Here is a 16,321-nt window from a genome sequence, read left to right as displayed (position 1 = left end):
TTTATAGGATGGTTTTCCTTGTAGGAATCAATAATTGTTATTGTTGTTGTAATTCTGCAAGGTAAGCAGTGGTGGGCAAAGAAACTTCCAAATTTCCGTGGGACAGCTCTTGGGACAATTGGTCATGGAACCAGCTGGTCTCGGTAGATAAAAACAGGAGAAATGGGAATTCTGACCTTTAGCAGATAGTTTGTGATTGATCACACAAAGGCAAAAAAACCTTTCACACTGTGGAAAACCCTCTTTTTTTCTTTTACAAACTAGTATACAATATCCAATATACACAATTTAAACAGAACGGGTTTAATCATATATTTCCCTTTATTTAGGTCCATATTCTTCTCTTATTTTAAGCATTCTGCGTTTATACAAACTCCAAAACTTCTACGATTAACACGAATCATTTATCGATTATCACGGGGGGAAACGCGGCCCCGCACCAACGCTCCGCTCGCGTCCCCGCGCAACCTTCGCACGGCCTCTGGAAGGTCGCGGAGGGACCGGGGGGCGCCCTGAAAGACCCCGGCGAATATCGCCGTGAATATCGCCGGGAATGTCGCCGGGAATGTCGCCGGGAATGTCCGCACACCTCCCGCTCTCGGCGCTCTATTGCTCTAGCTTAGCGCTCCACCAGCGGCGCCTCAGCGCTGCCTCCCCCCACCTGCCAACAAGCCCGCAGCTGATAGGCCGCGCTGCAAGAAGCTCGCCGCTGATTGGCGGATCGCGCCCGGTCCCTCAGGCAGCGGACGGGCCATGTCGGCGGCGGCCGCGGCCCGGGACGGGCTCGGGGAGGGAGCGGGCGGCGCCGCGGGAGGCGGCGATGGCGGCGGGACAGGGATCCTGAACCGCTTCGTGCAGCTGCCGGGCAGGCCGCGGGCGGCGGGTGAGTGGCGATGACCCCGATGCCAAGGCCCAGAAGGGATTCGGGAGCGAGGCAGCTCCGACCCTGAGGGGTTTGGGAGCAAAGCGACCCCATCCCAGCGCGACCGGGACCGGGGCACCCCCATTTCTAAGCTCCTGAGGGATTCGGGTTCAGGTTCGGGGAGCGGGAGGGACAGCGCCATCCCCAAGGTCCTGAGGGGTTCTGGGCTGGGCACCCCCATTCCTGAGGATCAGGGACTGGGATAGATCCATTCCCTGTGATTGGGAATTAGCTATTCCCACAGTGTTGGGGACCGGGGCACCCCCATTCCTGGGGGTCCTTTAATGGGGACATCCCTATCCTAGGGGGTCCTGGACTGGGCACCTCCATTCCTGAGGATCAGGGACTGGGATAGATCCATTCCCTGTGATTGGGAATTAGCTATTCCCACAGTGTTGGGGACGGGGGCACCCCCATTCCTGGGGGTCCCTTAGTGGGAACATCCCCATCCCCACACTCCAGAGAGGTTGGGTCACTCCATCCACAATGTCCCAGGTGTGTGAGACTGGGACAGGGACACCCAGTTGTGTCCCTTTCCAAAGGGAGCTGGAGTACCCCAAAAAGTTGGGAATAATGGGGTCACTCTGTCCCCAAAGCCTGGGAATGCTGGGTCTTCCCATCCTGACTATCCTGGAATACAAAACCTGGAATCAGGGATGGAGAGGGGCAGTTATCCTTTAAAAATGGATTTAGGGTCACCCCCTCCTACAGCCTGGTGGGTGGCAGCTCTTCCATGCCCATTCCAGTGTTTTCCAGGTTTTGGGAGATGCTTGGATGCCCCTCAAGAGCTGTTCATCCCCATGGATCCCCACAGGGATCAGCCCTGTTTCAGTTATCCTGGAATAATCCCTGGTGATCCCCCTACTCTGCAATCCCAGTGTATTGGGGTTTTTTGGGACATCCCCACAATCCTGGGAAGGGAGATCCAAGGGTAGGGATGTGACATTAGCTTAGTTCCCTGGGAAAAGTGTTTCTTTCCTTTTCCACCTCTTTCCTAGCAAGGTTGGATGCTGAAGGGTTTCTGGATATTTGGGTCACCCCAACAACTCTCAGATATTCCAGGAGGAGGCTGAGGTTACCCCAGGATTGCTGTGGCAATATCCCTTTTTTCCTTATCTCTCTCACTCCTCATGACCTTGAGCTGGATATCCCAGGATCAGGAATCCTTTCCCTCCATTCATGTGGGACATGAAGCCCCTCACCCCTCAGGGCTGGGAGCACCAAGAGAGCTGAGAAGGGATTTTCAATCCTTATTCCCATCCCTGAAACCTGCATCAGCCTTCCAGCCTCTCCCAGAATTTGCTGAGTGGCTCCACACCTTCTATTTTTGGGCAAATGCTCAGCCACGTTTCCTTCCTTCTGTGGAAAGTCCCTTTTTTGGTAACACAGGCCCCTTCCTGAAGATTCTCTTCTCCTTCCTGAATTTTAATCCTTGGCTGGAGCAGATGGGAATTGCATCCTCCTGATCCTCATGGATTCTGGAGCTGCACAGGATGAACCAGCCTTGTCCAGCTCAGCCTTGGCACTCAAACAAACCCCAAACTCCTGGAAAAATCCTGGATTGATGGATTTTTCTCCCAGTTTGACACCTGTTAAGATCTTATTTATAAAATTCCAGCAGCAGCCCTTACATAACCATTGAGAGAGGGAGATTTTTCCCCCCCTCATTCCATTTTCTCCAACCAGATTTGTTCCCAAGCTCCCAATTCTCTTCCAGAATTTCCAGGGTTTTTTTCCTTATTCTTAGCTCCCAGTTCTCCTCCAGACTTGTCAGGTTTCATTCCTCCCCTCCCAGTTTTCCTGCAGAATTTCCAGGTTTTCTTTTCTTTCTCCCAATTATTTTCCAGAGTTTCCAGGTGTTTTTTTTCTTAGCTCCCAGTTCTCCTCCAGACTTGTCAGGTTTCATTCCTCCCCTCCCAGTTCTCCTGCAGAATTTCCAGGTTTTCTTGTCTTACTTCCCAATTCTCTTCCAGGGTTTTTAGTTACCTCCTAAATTTTCTTCCAAACTTTTTCAGATTTCTTTTCTTACTCCCATTTCTCTCCCAGAGTTTCCATTTTCCCCATGCTATTCCATGCCCTGGTGTTTGTAAAATTTGGAAATTTGGCAAGATGAAAAAAAAAAGTCAAACACAGGTGGTTTGTGGTTTGTTCTTCTTTTTCTGTCCACATTTTTCAGTGTTTCCATCAGACTCCTGGGATTAAGGGAATTGGAACAATCTGGACACTTAAATGGATTTTTTGCCTCTCCTGCCTCAGCATTCCTGCTTTTTGCCTTCAGCTGTGATTTTCCCAGTCACAGAAGAGTTTGGGATTTTTTTTATGGAGAAAATTTTTAACATATATTTTAAAAGAGCAGAAATTCCAAATATTCCAAATCCCTTTGTGTCATGGAGAATTTTGTGTTCCTGTGATTCCTTAATTAATGGAATTACATTCCTGCTCAGGCTGGAGGAGTGTGAAGTGTACCAAAGACAAAATTCCAAGTGCAGCAGCTGGAATGACATCCCAAAAGTCCAGCACAGGAACTTTGGGAGGGAGAGATGGGATCTACCCAGTGCCCCTGGAATTCTCTGTCCAGTTCTGGGCTTCAACAAATTCACAACCAGGCTGGAGAGGATCCAAAGGAGATGGAATGGGATGATCCTTAAGCTCCTTTCCAAGCCTGGAATTCCATTCCATCATTCCATGAGAAGAGAAGGCTCAGGAGGAACCTCACTGAGGTTTTCCAGTCCTTAAAGGATGGATGCAAAGAAAACAGAGTCTCCCTTCACGTGGAGAGGATGAGGAGCAGTGAGGACAGGGAAGGTTCAATGGGAAAAAACCCATTTTTTCCAGTGAGAACCACCATTCCCTGAAACCACCATTCCCTGGGATGTGGTGGAATCCCTGGAGGGTTTCAGGATTTGGCTGCTCAAGGTGTTGAACAACCTCATCCTTTTCCCACAGGACATTTTACCAGATGATCTTCCCAGTTCTATGGGTTTCATCCTCCACAATTCCTTTATTTTCCTTTATGCTTCTTGGGAACAAACAACCTGAGGATCACTCAGTTTTAGTGGTGTGAAATCCTTTAAAATGTGATTACCCCAAAAGTTTTGGACATAAAGCCTGGGAGATCCAGAGCTGTTCCCAACATTGATCCAAACCCTGGAGCTCTCCCAGGATGATCCATTCTGGAAACACTCTTGAAAAATCTCTTGGCTGACCTGCAGCTTGTTTTTGAATGGATCTTGTGGCTTCTCCCATTTTTCCTCAGCCCCTTGGAGCCCCTTAACCCAGCTACAGCTGGGAATTTTTCCTCTAGGGAATTTTTCCATTTGGGAATTTCTCAGCTGTGGGCAGCCTGCCAAGGAAGGGAAGTGTGGGATCTGCAGAGGCTGAACACAGCTGGGATGAACAAATAGGTTTTAAACCTCACTCTCAGCCATGTTTTCCCAACCCTGCTTATCCAAACATTCCTGAGGGGCTCCAATTACATGAGTTCCAAACTTACTTTCTCCAGCTGTTGTGGAAAAGATGAAACTTTGAAGATGGGAGTCAAAGTCAATATTGACTTGTCTTGTTCTTGGGTTCAGCCCTTGCCCTAAATGCCCTTCAAGCTTCCTGCAGGGATCAAAAATGGAAAGGGAGAGATTGAATCCTGCTGTTGTGGATGTTGAAAAACCAGGCAGGAGGAAAAATAATACCAAAAGCATCTTTAGAAAGCTTTAAAAAAGCAGAGAAAAGGACACGTGGGATATTCAGGAGGGATGTGGCACTTGGAACAGAGGAGGATCCAAAGCCACGTTGGATTTGTTGCTTTTACACCCTGTAGTTATTCCATTTGTATTTCCAAAAATAGAGCTTGGAGCAGAAATTCTGCTGATGCTGGTGTAAAACACACATCATGGGATGGACTTGCACTGGGATTTGTAGGATGGAAATCATGGATTGTTTGGGACACCCTGGTTGCTGCTGTTCCTTTTCCTGTTATCCTGACAGGAAGAACTTTAAGATACTCAAATACTGCACATAACCCTGGGGTGGATATTTGGATTAAATTATCTTGGGGGAAAAAAAGGGAGCTGATAAAGGAGTGTAGAATTGTGGGATGGTTTGGGTGGGAAGGGGTCTCAAAGCCCATCCAGTGTCACCCCTGCCATGTTTAGGGACACCTCCCACTGTCCCAAAGTGCTCCAAGCCCATCCAGCCTGGCCCTGGACATTTCCAGGGATCCAGAGGCAGCCACAATTTCTTTAGGCATCTTGTTCAGTTCTCCATCATTCTCAAAGTGGAAGTTTTTCCTCATATCCAGCTGGAATTTCCTGTGTTTCAGTTTGTGCCCATTGTCCCTTCTCCTGTCACTCAGCAGCCCCATTCCTCTCCACACCCACCCTTGAGATATAAATGGATTTCTTTGGGTTTTCTGACAGTCTTAACAAAAAGGATGGTTTCAGGAGGCTCAAAACAACTTGGTATTCATGGAATCATGGAATTGTTTCAGTTGGAAAAGGTCTCAGACTGCTGAGCCAAACCTTTCCCAGCACTGCCAAGGCCACCACTGACCTTGTCCCCAAGTGCCACATCCACAGGGCTTTGAAATCCCTGCAGGGATGGGGACTCCACCACTGCCAAGGGTTTTACAACCTTTTCCATGAAGGAATTTTCCCAAAATCCAATCTAAACCTCCCCTGACCCAGCCTGAGGCCATCCCCTCTCCTCCTGGGGCTGTCCCTGATCCCACATTTTCTCCTGTGTCACATCTGGAAACACCTTCCTGTTCCATGTCCTAATTCCAGCTCCTGCAGGACAGTTCAATTAGGAATAATTTGGAATTGTCAGTGCAGCAGCTCCTCAGAGCTCCAGGAGTGAATCACTGTTAAAAAGGGAATTTAGCAGGGTGTTGGCAGGACAGTGCCCAACCAGCCCTTTCTGTCCCATGCCTCAACCCTTAATTAGGACTTTTCCTTAATTATGTCCTTGTTGGGATGTTTCAGCCTGGAATCACTGAATCCATTGGGTTGGAAAAACCCTCCCAGACCATCCCATCCAAGCTGTCCCCAAAGCCCTGAGTGTCACATCCAGGAATTCCTTGGACACCTCCAGGGATGGGGACTCCAAACCTCCCCTTCCAATATTTAATAATTCTTGCCATGAGGAAATTCCTACTGAGATTTTCCTGCTGAAATGTCCAACCTGAGTCTCCCCTGGCACATCTTGAGGCTGTTTCTTCTCATCCTCTTGTTAAATTTCATTCTGATTGTAGAACTTGCTCCCTGAAAATTTTACTGTTCTCATTTTTGTTCTCAGGATTAAAAAAAAAGGAGCCTCTTTGTCAATTCACCTTCCCATCCTTCCTTCCTGCTTATTTCTGGAATATTAAAATAGGAAAACAGGTTCTTCCCAGATTATATCCATCCATCCATCCATCCATCCATCCATCCATCCATCCATCCATCCATCCATCCATCCATCCATCCACTCATTTTAAAGCCATTTTCCATCATTTTAAAACCTTTTCCCCACAGACCTGCTGCTTTCCATGTCCAGCATCAAGGATTTCACAGCAGGACTTGGTGAATTTTAGCTTTTCACAGGAATGGGATCTTGTATTTCCCTGAGCTTTGGGTGTTTTGGGGTTCAACTCTGAGAAAATGGGTTTTGCTCAAATCCTGGGATTTTTTTTTTTACATGGGATTTTCCCATCTAAAAGTTACTTTAATTACTTTATATAAAACTCAGCCTTATTCTCCTCTTTTCCCCCTGGAAAATTCTCATGGCAAGTGTTAGAACTAGAGAGAAATAAAACCTGTATTTGATATAATATCTGATCTCCTAATTCCTTAACACCTTTTAAATTAGGACATTGAATATCCTCCTGTCCTGTGCCCCTAAATCCTAAATTTTTTCCCTTAATTCCTTAACTTCCTTCCCCTCTTTTTTTCAGCCTGTGCTTATTAGTTTTCTAAGTGGGAATTGCTGCAAGACACAATTATTCCTGGAAACACCCCAAATCTGTCAAAACTTTGTCTGAACCTTGGAGAGCAGCTTAATTTTGGACCAGAGTTGGACAAAGCTGCTTGTGCTCAGCTCAAGTTCATTATTTGGTCTGGACAAATAATTTATTTCCTTTTTCTTGTAGGAAAAATGCTTCATGCCTCTTTTTTTTTTTTGTTTTTGGTTTTTTTTGGTTTTTGGTTTTTTTTGGTTTTTTTTTTTTTTTTTTTTTGGTTTTTGTTTTTTTTTTTGCAGTGTTGGATTCACTGCTGGGAATTATAACAGAAGCAAACATGCTGGATCCTAATTAAATGCTTTTTCCTGGCTCCTTTTCCATCCTAAAACCCATAAAAAGTCTGTGGGAGCAGGTGGGAGGTGAAGGTCACTGATTTGTTTGGTTTTATTTTGTTCACTTTTCAGCCAAGACCTCAATTTCTGTTGTCCAGGAATATTCCTGGTTAGGTTTTCCTTGGCTGAATTCATCTTTTTTATTTTTTTTTTTTTTTTTAAATCTATTCCAGTTGAGAGCTGAGCTGGAATTGTGCTCCCTGCTTTTTATTTTCATTGAGTTTTAGGGGTGAGATTTTTTGGGAATCTCAGCTGGATTCTCTGCTCCTACCCAGATTTTCCCTGTTCTATCAGACCTGTGCCACTTAAAATTTAGTGACAAAATCATCTTGAGATCCAAGGAACAAAAAAGGAAATCACAGAGAGAGGAGAGAAAGCAAATCCTTAATTTTTCCTTTATTGGGCAGTATTTTTCTGTACTGTTTGCATTAAAATACAAACATTTGGAATTGCCCTGAGTGAGAATTTCCAAACAGAATGAAAAAAGAGGGATTTTATCCAACACATCAGAACCTGTTGTGGGAGGATTGTGGAAGATGGTGACACACAGATTATTCTTTTTCCACCTTGTCCTTACAAAGCCATTTCCTCCTGCTGCACAGGCACTTCTCCATAAATTCCCTATGGATTCAATACATCCCATGGGTGGATTTCTGACCTTCCCACACACCCTGAGCTCCTGTTGAGCTGTTTTTAATTTTTTTTTCTCTTTTTTCCTCCTGCAGGCCACCGGTGCCCCCCGGCCAGGAGCGGCCATCGCTGCGTGGCCGACAATTCCAACCTCTACGTTTTTGGGGGCTACAATCCTGACTATGATGAGTCTGGAGGGCCAGAAAATGAGGATTACCCCCTCTTCAGGGAGCTCTGGAGGTACAACTTTGCCACAGACACCTGGCACCAGATGGGCACTGAGGGCTACATGCCCAGGGAATTGGCCTCCATGTCACGTACGTATGGAAATCCAACTCCTTGTGTGCCTACTCCTGAAGCTATTTTAATCCTTGGCTATTTTAATCTGGAATCCTGTTTTTCCAAGTATTTGGGTTGAGTAGGATTTTTTTTCCTGAGGTTGGGTTGAGTTTGGGATTTTTCTTTCTCTTTTTTCTGGGTTGAGGTGGAGAGAAAGAAAAAAATGGGGAAGCTAAAAGTGTTTTCCAGGTGTTTTTACCTTGCTGGCTGTGCTTTCAGCAGGGTGCAGGCATCTCAAAGCATCCAAAAATAGCTGTCTTTGTTCACTTTCCAAAGCAGACCTTTGGTTACCATGGTTTTACTTGGGATCTTTTCTCTTTTAGAACCTCTCAAAGTAGGGAATTTCAACAGCACTGAGCACTGCTGTCCCCAGAGCATGGAAACATGGAATGGTTTGGGTTGGGATGGAGCTTAAAGATCATCCAGTTCCATGCCATGGGCAGGGACACCTTCCCTAGAGCAGCTGCTGCAAGCCTGGCAAAAACCATTATATTCTGGAATTGTCATCCTTGTTGTTTTTTCCTCTCTTTCTCCCAGTTGTTTTACATGGCAACAACCTCCTGGTGTTTGGGGGCACTGGGATCCCCTTTGGAGAGAGCAATGGCAACGATGTCCACGTGTGCAACGTCAAGTACAAGAGATGGGCTCTGCTCAGCTGCCGTGGCAAAAAACCCAACCGCATCTACGGCCAGGTGGGCAGCTCAGGGCACCCCCCAGGGGCTCCCAAAGGCCTCAGAGCACCAAAGTATCTCCTCTGCTCCTCACCAGAGTTGTTGTTTCTTTGTAACAGCACAAAGAAAAGCAGGTGTTCTTAGTAAAGAAATAAAGCAGCTTCGGTTCTTTGAGATTTCGGAGAAAATCCGAGTTAGAAAGGTCAGAATTTGTTCATTTTGCTGCAGGGTGGAAGGAAATGCTGGATTGTATTTCCTAGCAGTGTTAATTGTGCCAATAAAAGTAAGGCAGGAGCTGGGAGATGCTTCCAGACCAGTAGCAGGATTTGGCAGATTTGGCAGTCTCTGAGTTGGGAACTTGGGCAAAGCTGAGAGCAAGGCAGGTCTGGGAGCTGGGGCTTAAAATCCCTGCAGCTGAATGAAAAGAATCTGATTTAAGGAGTAGGCGGGTAGTCAAAAACCTTCAAACACCAAAACTCAAGATGAAAATCTGATTTAAGGAGTAGGTTGATGGTCAAAAACCTTCAAACACCAAAACTCAAGATGAAAATCTGATTTAAGGAGTAGGTTGATGGTCAAAAACCTTCAAACACCAAAACTCAAGATGAAAATCTGATTTAAGGAGTAGGTTGATGGTCAAAAACCTTCAAACACCAAAACTCAAGATGAAAATCTGATTTAAGGAGTAGGTTGATGGTCAAAAACCTTCAAACCCCAAAACTCAAAATGAAAATCTGATTTAAGGAATAGTGTGTAGTCAAAATTTTCAAAACTTAAGATTCCAAATGAAAATTTGTAGAGTTGCTTTATGTGAGAATTACACTTTCCACAAAGTGGATGAAGGAGGTGAACAAATGGATTCCCCCTCACAGCAGGATTGGGAGCTGGGACTTAAAATCCCTGCAGCTGAATGAAAAGAATCTGATTTAAGGAGTAGGTGGGTATTCAAAAACCTTCAAACCCCAAAACTCAAAATGAAAAAATGATCAAAACTTTCTAAACCTAAAACTCAAAATGAAAACGTGTGGTTCATTTATATTAGAATTCCACTTTCAATGAAGTGGGTGGACAAATGGATTCACCCTCACAGCAGGACTGACCCTTTTTGCTTTAGAAGAGCAGGAATTCCCTTTTTTCCAGTGCCAAGTCCTTTCTGACTGCTTTCTCTGGCAGGCCATGGCCATCATCAATGGGTGTCTGTATGTCTTTGGAGGAACCACTGGCTACATTTACAGCACTGACCTGCACAAGCTGGACCTCAACACCAGGGAGTGGAGCCAGCTGAAGCCAAACAACATGTCCTGTGACATGCCAGAGGAGAGGTGAGCAGCTCAGGGAGCATTTTTGGGAGGCAGAGAAGGGGAAGCTTTGGGGTATCTTGCTCTGGTTGGAATTTCCAGCCTTCCTTTGCCTGATGTGGCATTGGGAGGATGGATTTTGTTTGCTCTAATTCATGGTTTGGTGTCCAAGTGGGAATGGGAATGGAAGAATTCCAGAATGGTTTGGGTTCATAGGAATCTTAAAATAAATCAAATTCCACCCTCCTGGACACTTTCCACTATCCCAGGTTGCTCCAAGCCCTGTCTAGCCTGGCCTTGGGCACTTCCACTTTAGAAGGAGCTGGAATATTGATGGTATGCACTAATCAATTGCATTTAATTATTTAATAATTACTCTGCAATCAGAAAATACCTTTCAGATTTCTGAGCTCAGGAAAACTTCCACATCTCCTGAATGCTCCCAGCCTGAGAGATTAATGCAGCAGAACCAGGAGTTTCTGCTCAAATCCTTGGAATTTGATGATGATTTCCAGAAGGTTTATTTTGTTGTTGCTAATTTTGTTGTTGTTTTGTACCTTCAGGTACAGACACGAAATTGCTCATGATGGCCAACGGATTTATATCCTGGGAGGTGGAACTTCCTGGACAGCTTATTCCTTGGATAAGGTGAGGCATTTAGAACCCAGGACAGGAGATTTTCCACACTGAGGAACAGCCAGCACAGCCTCCTGGAGAGCCCCTGGTTAAAAAAAAAATAAATAAAAATTAGAAGAGATAATTTGGAGCAGATTGTTCTCCTATTTGTGTAAAACCTGGATTTGCCACACAATGTCCTGGTGATGAATCTGTGGTCACTTTAAATAGTGCTCTGCTTCCAAAAAAGTGGAGTCTGCAGCACTTAATGTGACATTTTCTCTCTTCACTGTCCCATTTTTCTCCCTGCTTGCAGCAAGAGGAAGGTATTTCTAAATCCTTCTGAGAACAAGAGGGTGTGGATTTTAATTGGTCCAGCTCTTTTAAAAAGCATTATTATTTTCTTTTTTTTCAGCTGTAGGGCTGAAATAGCAAAGCTGGGATGGAGCTTGGAAGGTGATTTTAGACCTGCTTAGTCACTGGCTGGGATCAGCTATTTTTGGGTTTGCACTTAATGAAAAAAAGGGATTTATTTCTAGAGGGTCAGAGCTTGTGGCTGCACCATCCTGGAGGATTTCATGGCTCCTCTTTTTCCCTCCAGATCCATGCCTACAACCTGGAAACCAACACCTGGGAGGAGATCACCACAAAACCTCACGAGAAAGTTGGTGAGTTGGGAATTTCCCTTCTTCCCCTGTGAACCACAGTGGCCAAGGTGCTTGAAGGTGCAGTTTTCTTCTTCAATGTGTGACTTTATGTTGGAATTTGAATCCTGCACAAGGGAATTTGGCAGCCTGGCTTCCCTCTCTCCCTGCTTGGGAAAGGTGTGAGTCAGGATCCAGGTCATCCCTGCTCACTTTGGGCTTCCCCTGGAATCTCACATCTTGCTTTTCACCAAGCCACACTTGGGGAACAAAATTCCAGCATTTTTCTTCCTTCCCTGGACAGGAACTAGAAATCAAACCTGAAAACTGCTTGAAATTGCACCTTTTGTACCTGGGATTGCAGGAAAGCAGAACCTCTTAAAAATTAAACACAGTGGTTAAATGCTGAGACAAAATCACCACTTGCACAAGCACTTTAAAACAATTATTGCTGGTATATTTATATTTAAATCTGTTCTCCCCAGGCTTCCCAGCAGCCAGAAGATGCCACAGCTGTGTGCAGATAAAAAATGGTAAAATTTATCTCTGGAAAATTGGTGTGTCTTGTACAACCTGAAGGGGCTGCAGGAGAGCTGGAGAGGGACTGGGGACAAGGGATGGAGGGACAGGACACCCAGGGAATTGGGGAAGGGGAGATTGGGGCAGGAATTGCTGGGCTGGCATTGCCAGAGAATCCCTGGATCCTGCAATGCCCCAGCAAGGATTGGAGCAGCCTGGGATGCTGGAGGTGTCCCTGCCATGAGCTTTGAGCTCCTTCCCAGCCAAGGCAGCCCAGGATTCTGGGATTCAGGACACTCAGCATCCATCCAGAGGGGTTTGGATGGACAGTGGGCATGGAAAAGAGAGGAAAAGGGAAGGGAGAGCCTGGATGGTTCCCTGAGATTGCAAGGGAAGGCCCTGGATCCATCAATGCCTTGGAGAGGAGATGGATCCAATGGGAGGTTGTGGAGAGCTGGGAATTGGCAGCCTGGAGAAGGGAAGGATCCAGGGAGAGCTTCCAGCACATTCCAGGGGCTGGAGGGGCTGCAGGAGAGCTGGAGAGGGACTGGGGACAAGGGATGGAGGGACAGGACCCAGGGAATTGGGAAAGGGGAGATTGGGGCAGGAATTGCTGGGCTGGCATTGCCAGAGAATCCCTGGAATGTCCAAGGCCCTGGGACAGTGGGAGGTGTCCCTGCCCACTGAGCTGGAACTGGATGGGCTTTGGGGTCCCTTCCCACCCAAACCAGTCTGGGAATCTCTGAATGACCTGTGCTGTGTGATGGGCCTGATCTGGGAGATCCTGAGAGCTTTTGCTGAGTGACTGATCCCAAATCTGTGTGGGGAGGGGGATCCCTGACCTGTCCCCTCCATGGTTCCTGGCACCTCCCCCTCCTCCTCTCTTGCAGATGTGTTTGTGTGTGGAGGCTACAATGGAGAGGTGATCCTGGGAGATGTCTGGAAGCTGAACCTCCAAACTTTCCAGTGGGTCAAGCTGCCAGCTGCAATGCCAGAGCCTGTGTACTTCCACTGTGCTGCTGTCACCCCAGTAAGTGACTCCTTTTGTTCCTCCATCCAAGCACTCTGACCTTGGTGATGTTCCCAAGTCATCTCCTCTGGATGCAGCAGATTTTGGGAGGCTCTTCCTCCTCATGCTGTTTGAAAATCCACACCATGGTTTTCCTTTCTGAAAAAAAGGATGCAGAAATTGAGCTTTTAAACTCTATGTGTGAGCAGCAGTAAAAGGAAAAAAAAAAAAAATCACAAAAACTACCAGAGTAAAGTGATTTTTTCCTCCTGAGAACAGCCTGAGGATAAAGATTACATGAGGCTGTTCCCATCCCTTTGGAATGTTGGTATTGCCAGAGCTTTTGGCCATAAGTAGAAGGCTGGAAACCTGGGATTGATAATAAAGCAGCAAGAAATGCCTTTGGTAGAGCCTTCACCTCCTTCAGCTCATCTCCTTAGGGCACAGATCACATTCCTTGGTGTCATTTCATTTGGGGAATGTTAGAAATGCAGCTTTTCCTGGGAAGCCTGATAAAGGTGTTTCCCAGGCAGCTCAGTGACTGCCTGGACAGCAGGAATGCCCTTTCTTTGCCAGCATATAGGGAAAAAAAAGAAAAAAAAAAAGAAAAAAAGCCACTCAGCAGCTGAGGTTTTCCCATCTCTCTGTGTGCCTGTCATCTCTGGAGCAGGGTTGTGCTGAGCCAAGGGAATGCAGGATCTCTGTGTGAGGTGGGTGTAGTTTAAAAATACATTCTTTTCAGCTTTATCAACAGTTTGCCACACTCCTAAAATGGATTTCTTAGGATGGAAATCACCTAAAATTCAGAGCAGAGCACACTGAGGTGGTGGATGTGTGGTGGAGGATGAGACATGACCCCTCCAGCAGTGATTCCTGCCTTGATTCAGAGGATCCCACAGTGAAGGGCTGAGGCAGTGACAGCTCTGCTGAAGGCTTTGAGGTGGCAAATCCTGCTTTTCCTGCCTCTGTAACCCCTGTCCCCCTTTTTCCCCCCACCCAGGCTGGCTGCATGTACGTCCATGGAGGGGTGGTCAACATCCACGAAAACAAACGGACTGGCTCCCTGTTCAAAATGTGGCTGGTGGTGCCCAGCCTGCTGGAACTGTGCTGGGAGAAGCTTCTGGAATCTTTCCCTCACCTAGCAACTCTGGCCAGATCCCAACTTTTGCACCTTGGACTGACACAGGGACTCGTGGAGAGACTAAAATGAGAACATCTCCCACTTGTGTCCAAGACTCACCCCGGTGAAGAATTCCCCCTCCCACCACCCCCCTATTTATGGATTCCATGGATGGTCTTGCTAAGAACATGGAGGAACCTGCTCAAGGCCTTACTCTGCAAATACATCAATGCCTTTCCAGACACTGTTACTTTTAGTCATTGGAAACAAAAAAAAAAAAAAAAAACTGAACAAATCCCCTTTTTATTTATGGAGCTATGTTACACCATTAATCCAAAAGTATTTTCTGAGAACTAAGCAACCAACCAGCAACCAGCACAATGCTTGCAAATTAATTGGGGAGCTTAATGAGCTACTGAATGTGCTTCACACCTTGGTATTTCCACCCTTATATCCAACGAGGAACATGCAGAACAACCACCAAACCTGTTCTTTGGCTTTGGATAACTCATCCCTCCCACCCAGCTGAGCTCCCCTTCTCCAAACCCCCCACCAGTTGCTCCAGCCCTGCATGTTTTCCATGGAATGTTCCCATCCCTGAGCTCTGGAGACGCTGGAACGTCCCCCCTGCAGCACTGGCTGTGTTTTCTCCCCTTTCCACACTGAAAGCTTTGCTTGGAAGAGTGGGAAAAAGTTGCTGCTTAAGGGATTGCTGTGTAGTTTATTGATGGTGGGGGAGGGAAAAGGTTTTGCTGGGAGTTTTTTGAACCTTTTCAGCTCACTTTGCACCCAGAATGAGCTACAGCAAACCCTTAAAGTTCAGAGTTCTTTGAACCTTTTTAACCAAACCCTGGTTCTCTGCATCTCCCAGCTTTTGGTTTTCTTTCTCCCACACATGCCAAACTTCCTTTTTCTTGTTGTTTCATGTTGCCCTGAGGGTAGGAAATGTTTAAAGGTGGTTTGGGGAGTGGCTTTGTGGATTGCTCAGCATCCAAAAAAGGGGAGAGGGAACATCTCTGCCTCCTGCTGGGAGCAGGGATTGTCTCTGCACAGGAAGGGGTGGCTCTGCTCCTCTTGTGCTCTCTACACTGAATTTATTTAAGTGGCCACTGAACTGTCAGCAGCTCCAGGCATGAGGTTTGTGCAAAATCCTTTTCAGTTGGAGCCCATTTTTAAGTGCCTTTTGTTTTTAAAATCAGCTTTTTCCAATGCTTTCCTCTTCATCAAAGGCAGAGGTTATACCCTGGAGTTTTAGTTTCTTTTCAAAAGATTGCATTTATGTTTAAATAAACCATAGCATTATCTTCATGTTGTTAATCCAAAGGTGCTGCCTGCTGGAGTCACTGCCCCCCACTTAAGGAACCCAGATTTTGTTCACAATTAAGCTTCACCTGGTCTTGGGAATATTTTCCTCTTTCTCCAGCTCCAGTTGCTGCTTTCCCCCCTACCCAAGGCTCAGAAAACAAAGGCTGGGCATCACAGCTGAGGCTTTCTCAGGTGCTTGGACCACAGGAACTGCTGGGAGCTCTGCTGTCTCCATCCCCTGCATTGAACCTTCACAGGAATTGTGCATTTCAACCCCTTCCAGCCTCCCTGGCTGCTGAATCCAGAACCTGCTGGCAGCTGTGGACAGGGAAAGGTTCCCTGCTCAACCATTTCTCCTTCTTCTATCCCAAACTACTCTGAGGCTGAATATCCACACTTCTATCTTTGCCTTGTGGGACCTTGGTCATCCCTGTGCTGCTTTTTGTCTCACCTGCTTTAAAGAGCATCTTCCTCATCTCCAAGGTGACATTGGAGCCATCCAAGCCTGCATCTCTGAGGTTCTTGGGTTTTCCTTACTCTGGAAATCTTTGGAGCTTTCTCTGAGGTTGTCACGAAGCCTCTCTCTATGATTTTGGAGCAGTCTTGGGACTCTGGAGAGGTCTCAGAAAATTGGAAGTTGGTGCAAGGAACAACATTATAAACCACAGGGCTGTCAGTGCCTGGAAAAATCCTGGAAGAGATTATTCTGGAAAAAACCAACACAGACATCAGTCACAGCCAGCACAACTTCAGGAGAGGGAAGTCCTGGCTTGGCCACCCTGATTTCTGCTACAACAGCACAACCCACCTGGATGATCCAGGAAGGGCAGGAGATGGAATCCTCAGACTTCAGCAAAGTGCATCCAGAACAGGCTGGGGAGCAGCCTGGGGGTGCTGGATCTGAGTCAGCAGTGCCCAGGAGGGA

General features: G+C 46.5%; 1 protein-coding gene across 1 annotated transcript; it reads left to right on the top strand.

Annotated features, from left to right (window-relative positions):
• The first annotated feature begins 721 nt into the window (after nt 1–721).
• Nucleotides 722–15,414, top strand: KLHDC10 (kelch domain containing 10). The gene is made up of 9 exons (XM_079303608.1): nt 722–883; nt 7,972–8,193; nt 8,753–8,907; nt 10,060–10,208; nt 10,748–10,832; nt 11,401–11,467; nt 11,929–11,976; nt 12,853–12,992; nt 13,972–15,414. The coding sequence occupies exons 1-9, from the start codon at nt 754–756 to the stop codon at nt 14,179–14,181; spliced, it is 1,206 nt and encodes a 401-aa protein (XP_079159734.1). The 5' UTR covers nt 722–753; the 3' UTR covers nt 14,182–15,414.
• The last annotated feature ends 907 nt before the right edge of the window (nt 15,415–16,321 follow it).

The sequence above is a fragment of the Erithacus rubecula genome (genome assembly GCF_903797595.1).
Source record: "Erithacus rubecula genome assembly, chromosome: 4".
In the NCBI taxonomy this organism is placed as follows: Eukaryota; Metazoa; Chordata; class Aves; order Passeriformes; family Muscicapidae; genus Erithacus; species Erithacus rubecula.
This window is presented reverse-complemented; position numbering and strand designations above follow the sequence as displayed.

Excerpts from the sequence above, each read along its gene's own strand:
- KLHDC10 (XM_079303608.1), top strand. The coding sequence starts at position 754 with ATGTCGGCGGCGGCCGCGGCCCGGGACGGGCTCGGGGAGGGAGCGGGC. Across the intron at positions 10,209-10,747 it reads TGTGACATGCCAGAGGAGAG|GTACAGACACGAAATTGCTC; the intron begins GTGAGCAGCTCA and ends TTGTACCTTCAG. Across the intron at positions 11,468-11,928 it reads AAAACCTCACGAGAAAGTTG|GCTTCCCAGCAGCCAGAAGA; the intron begins GTGAGTTGGGAA and ends TGTTCTCCCCAG.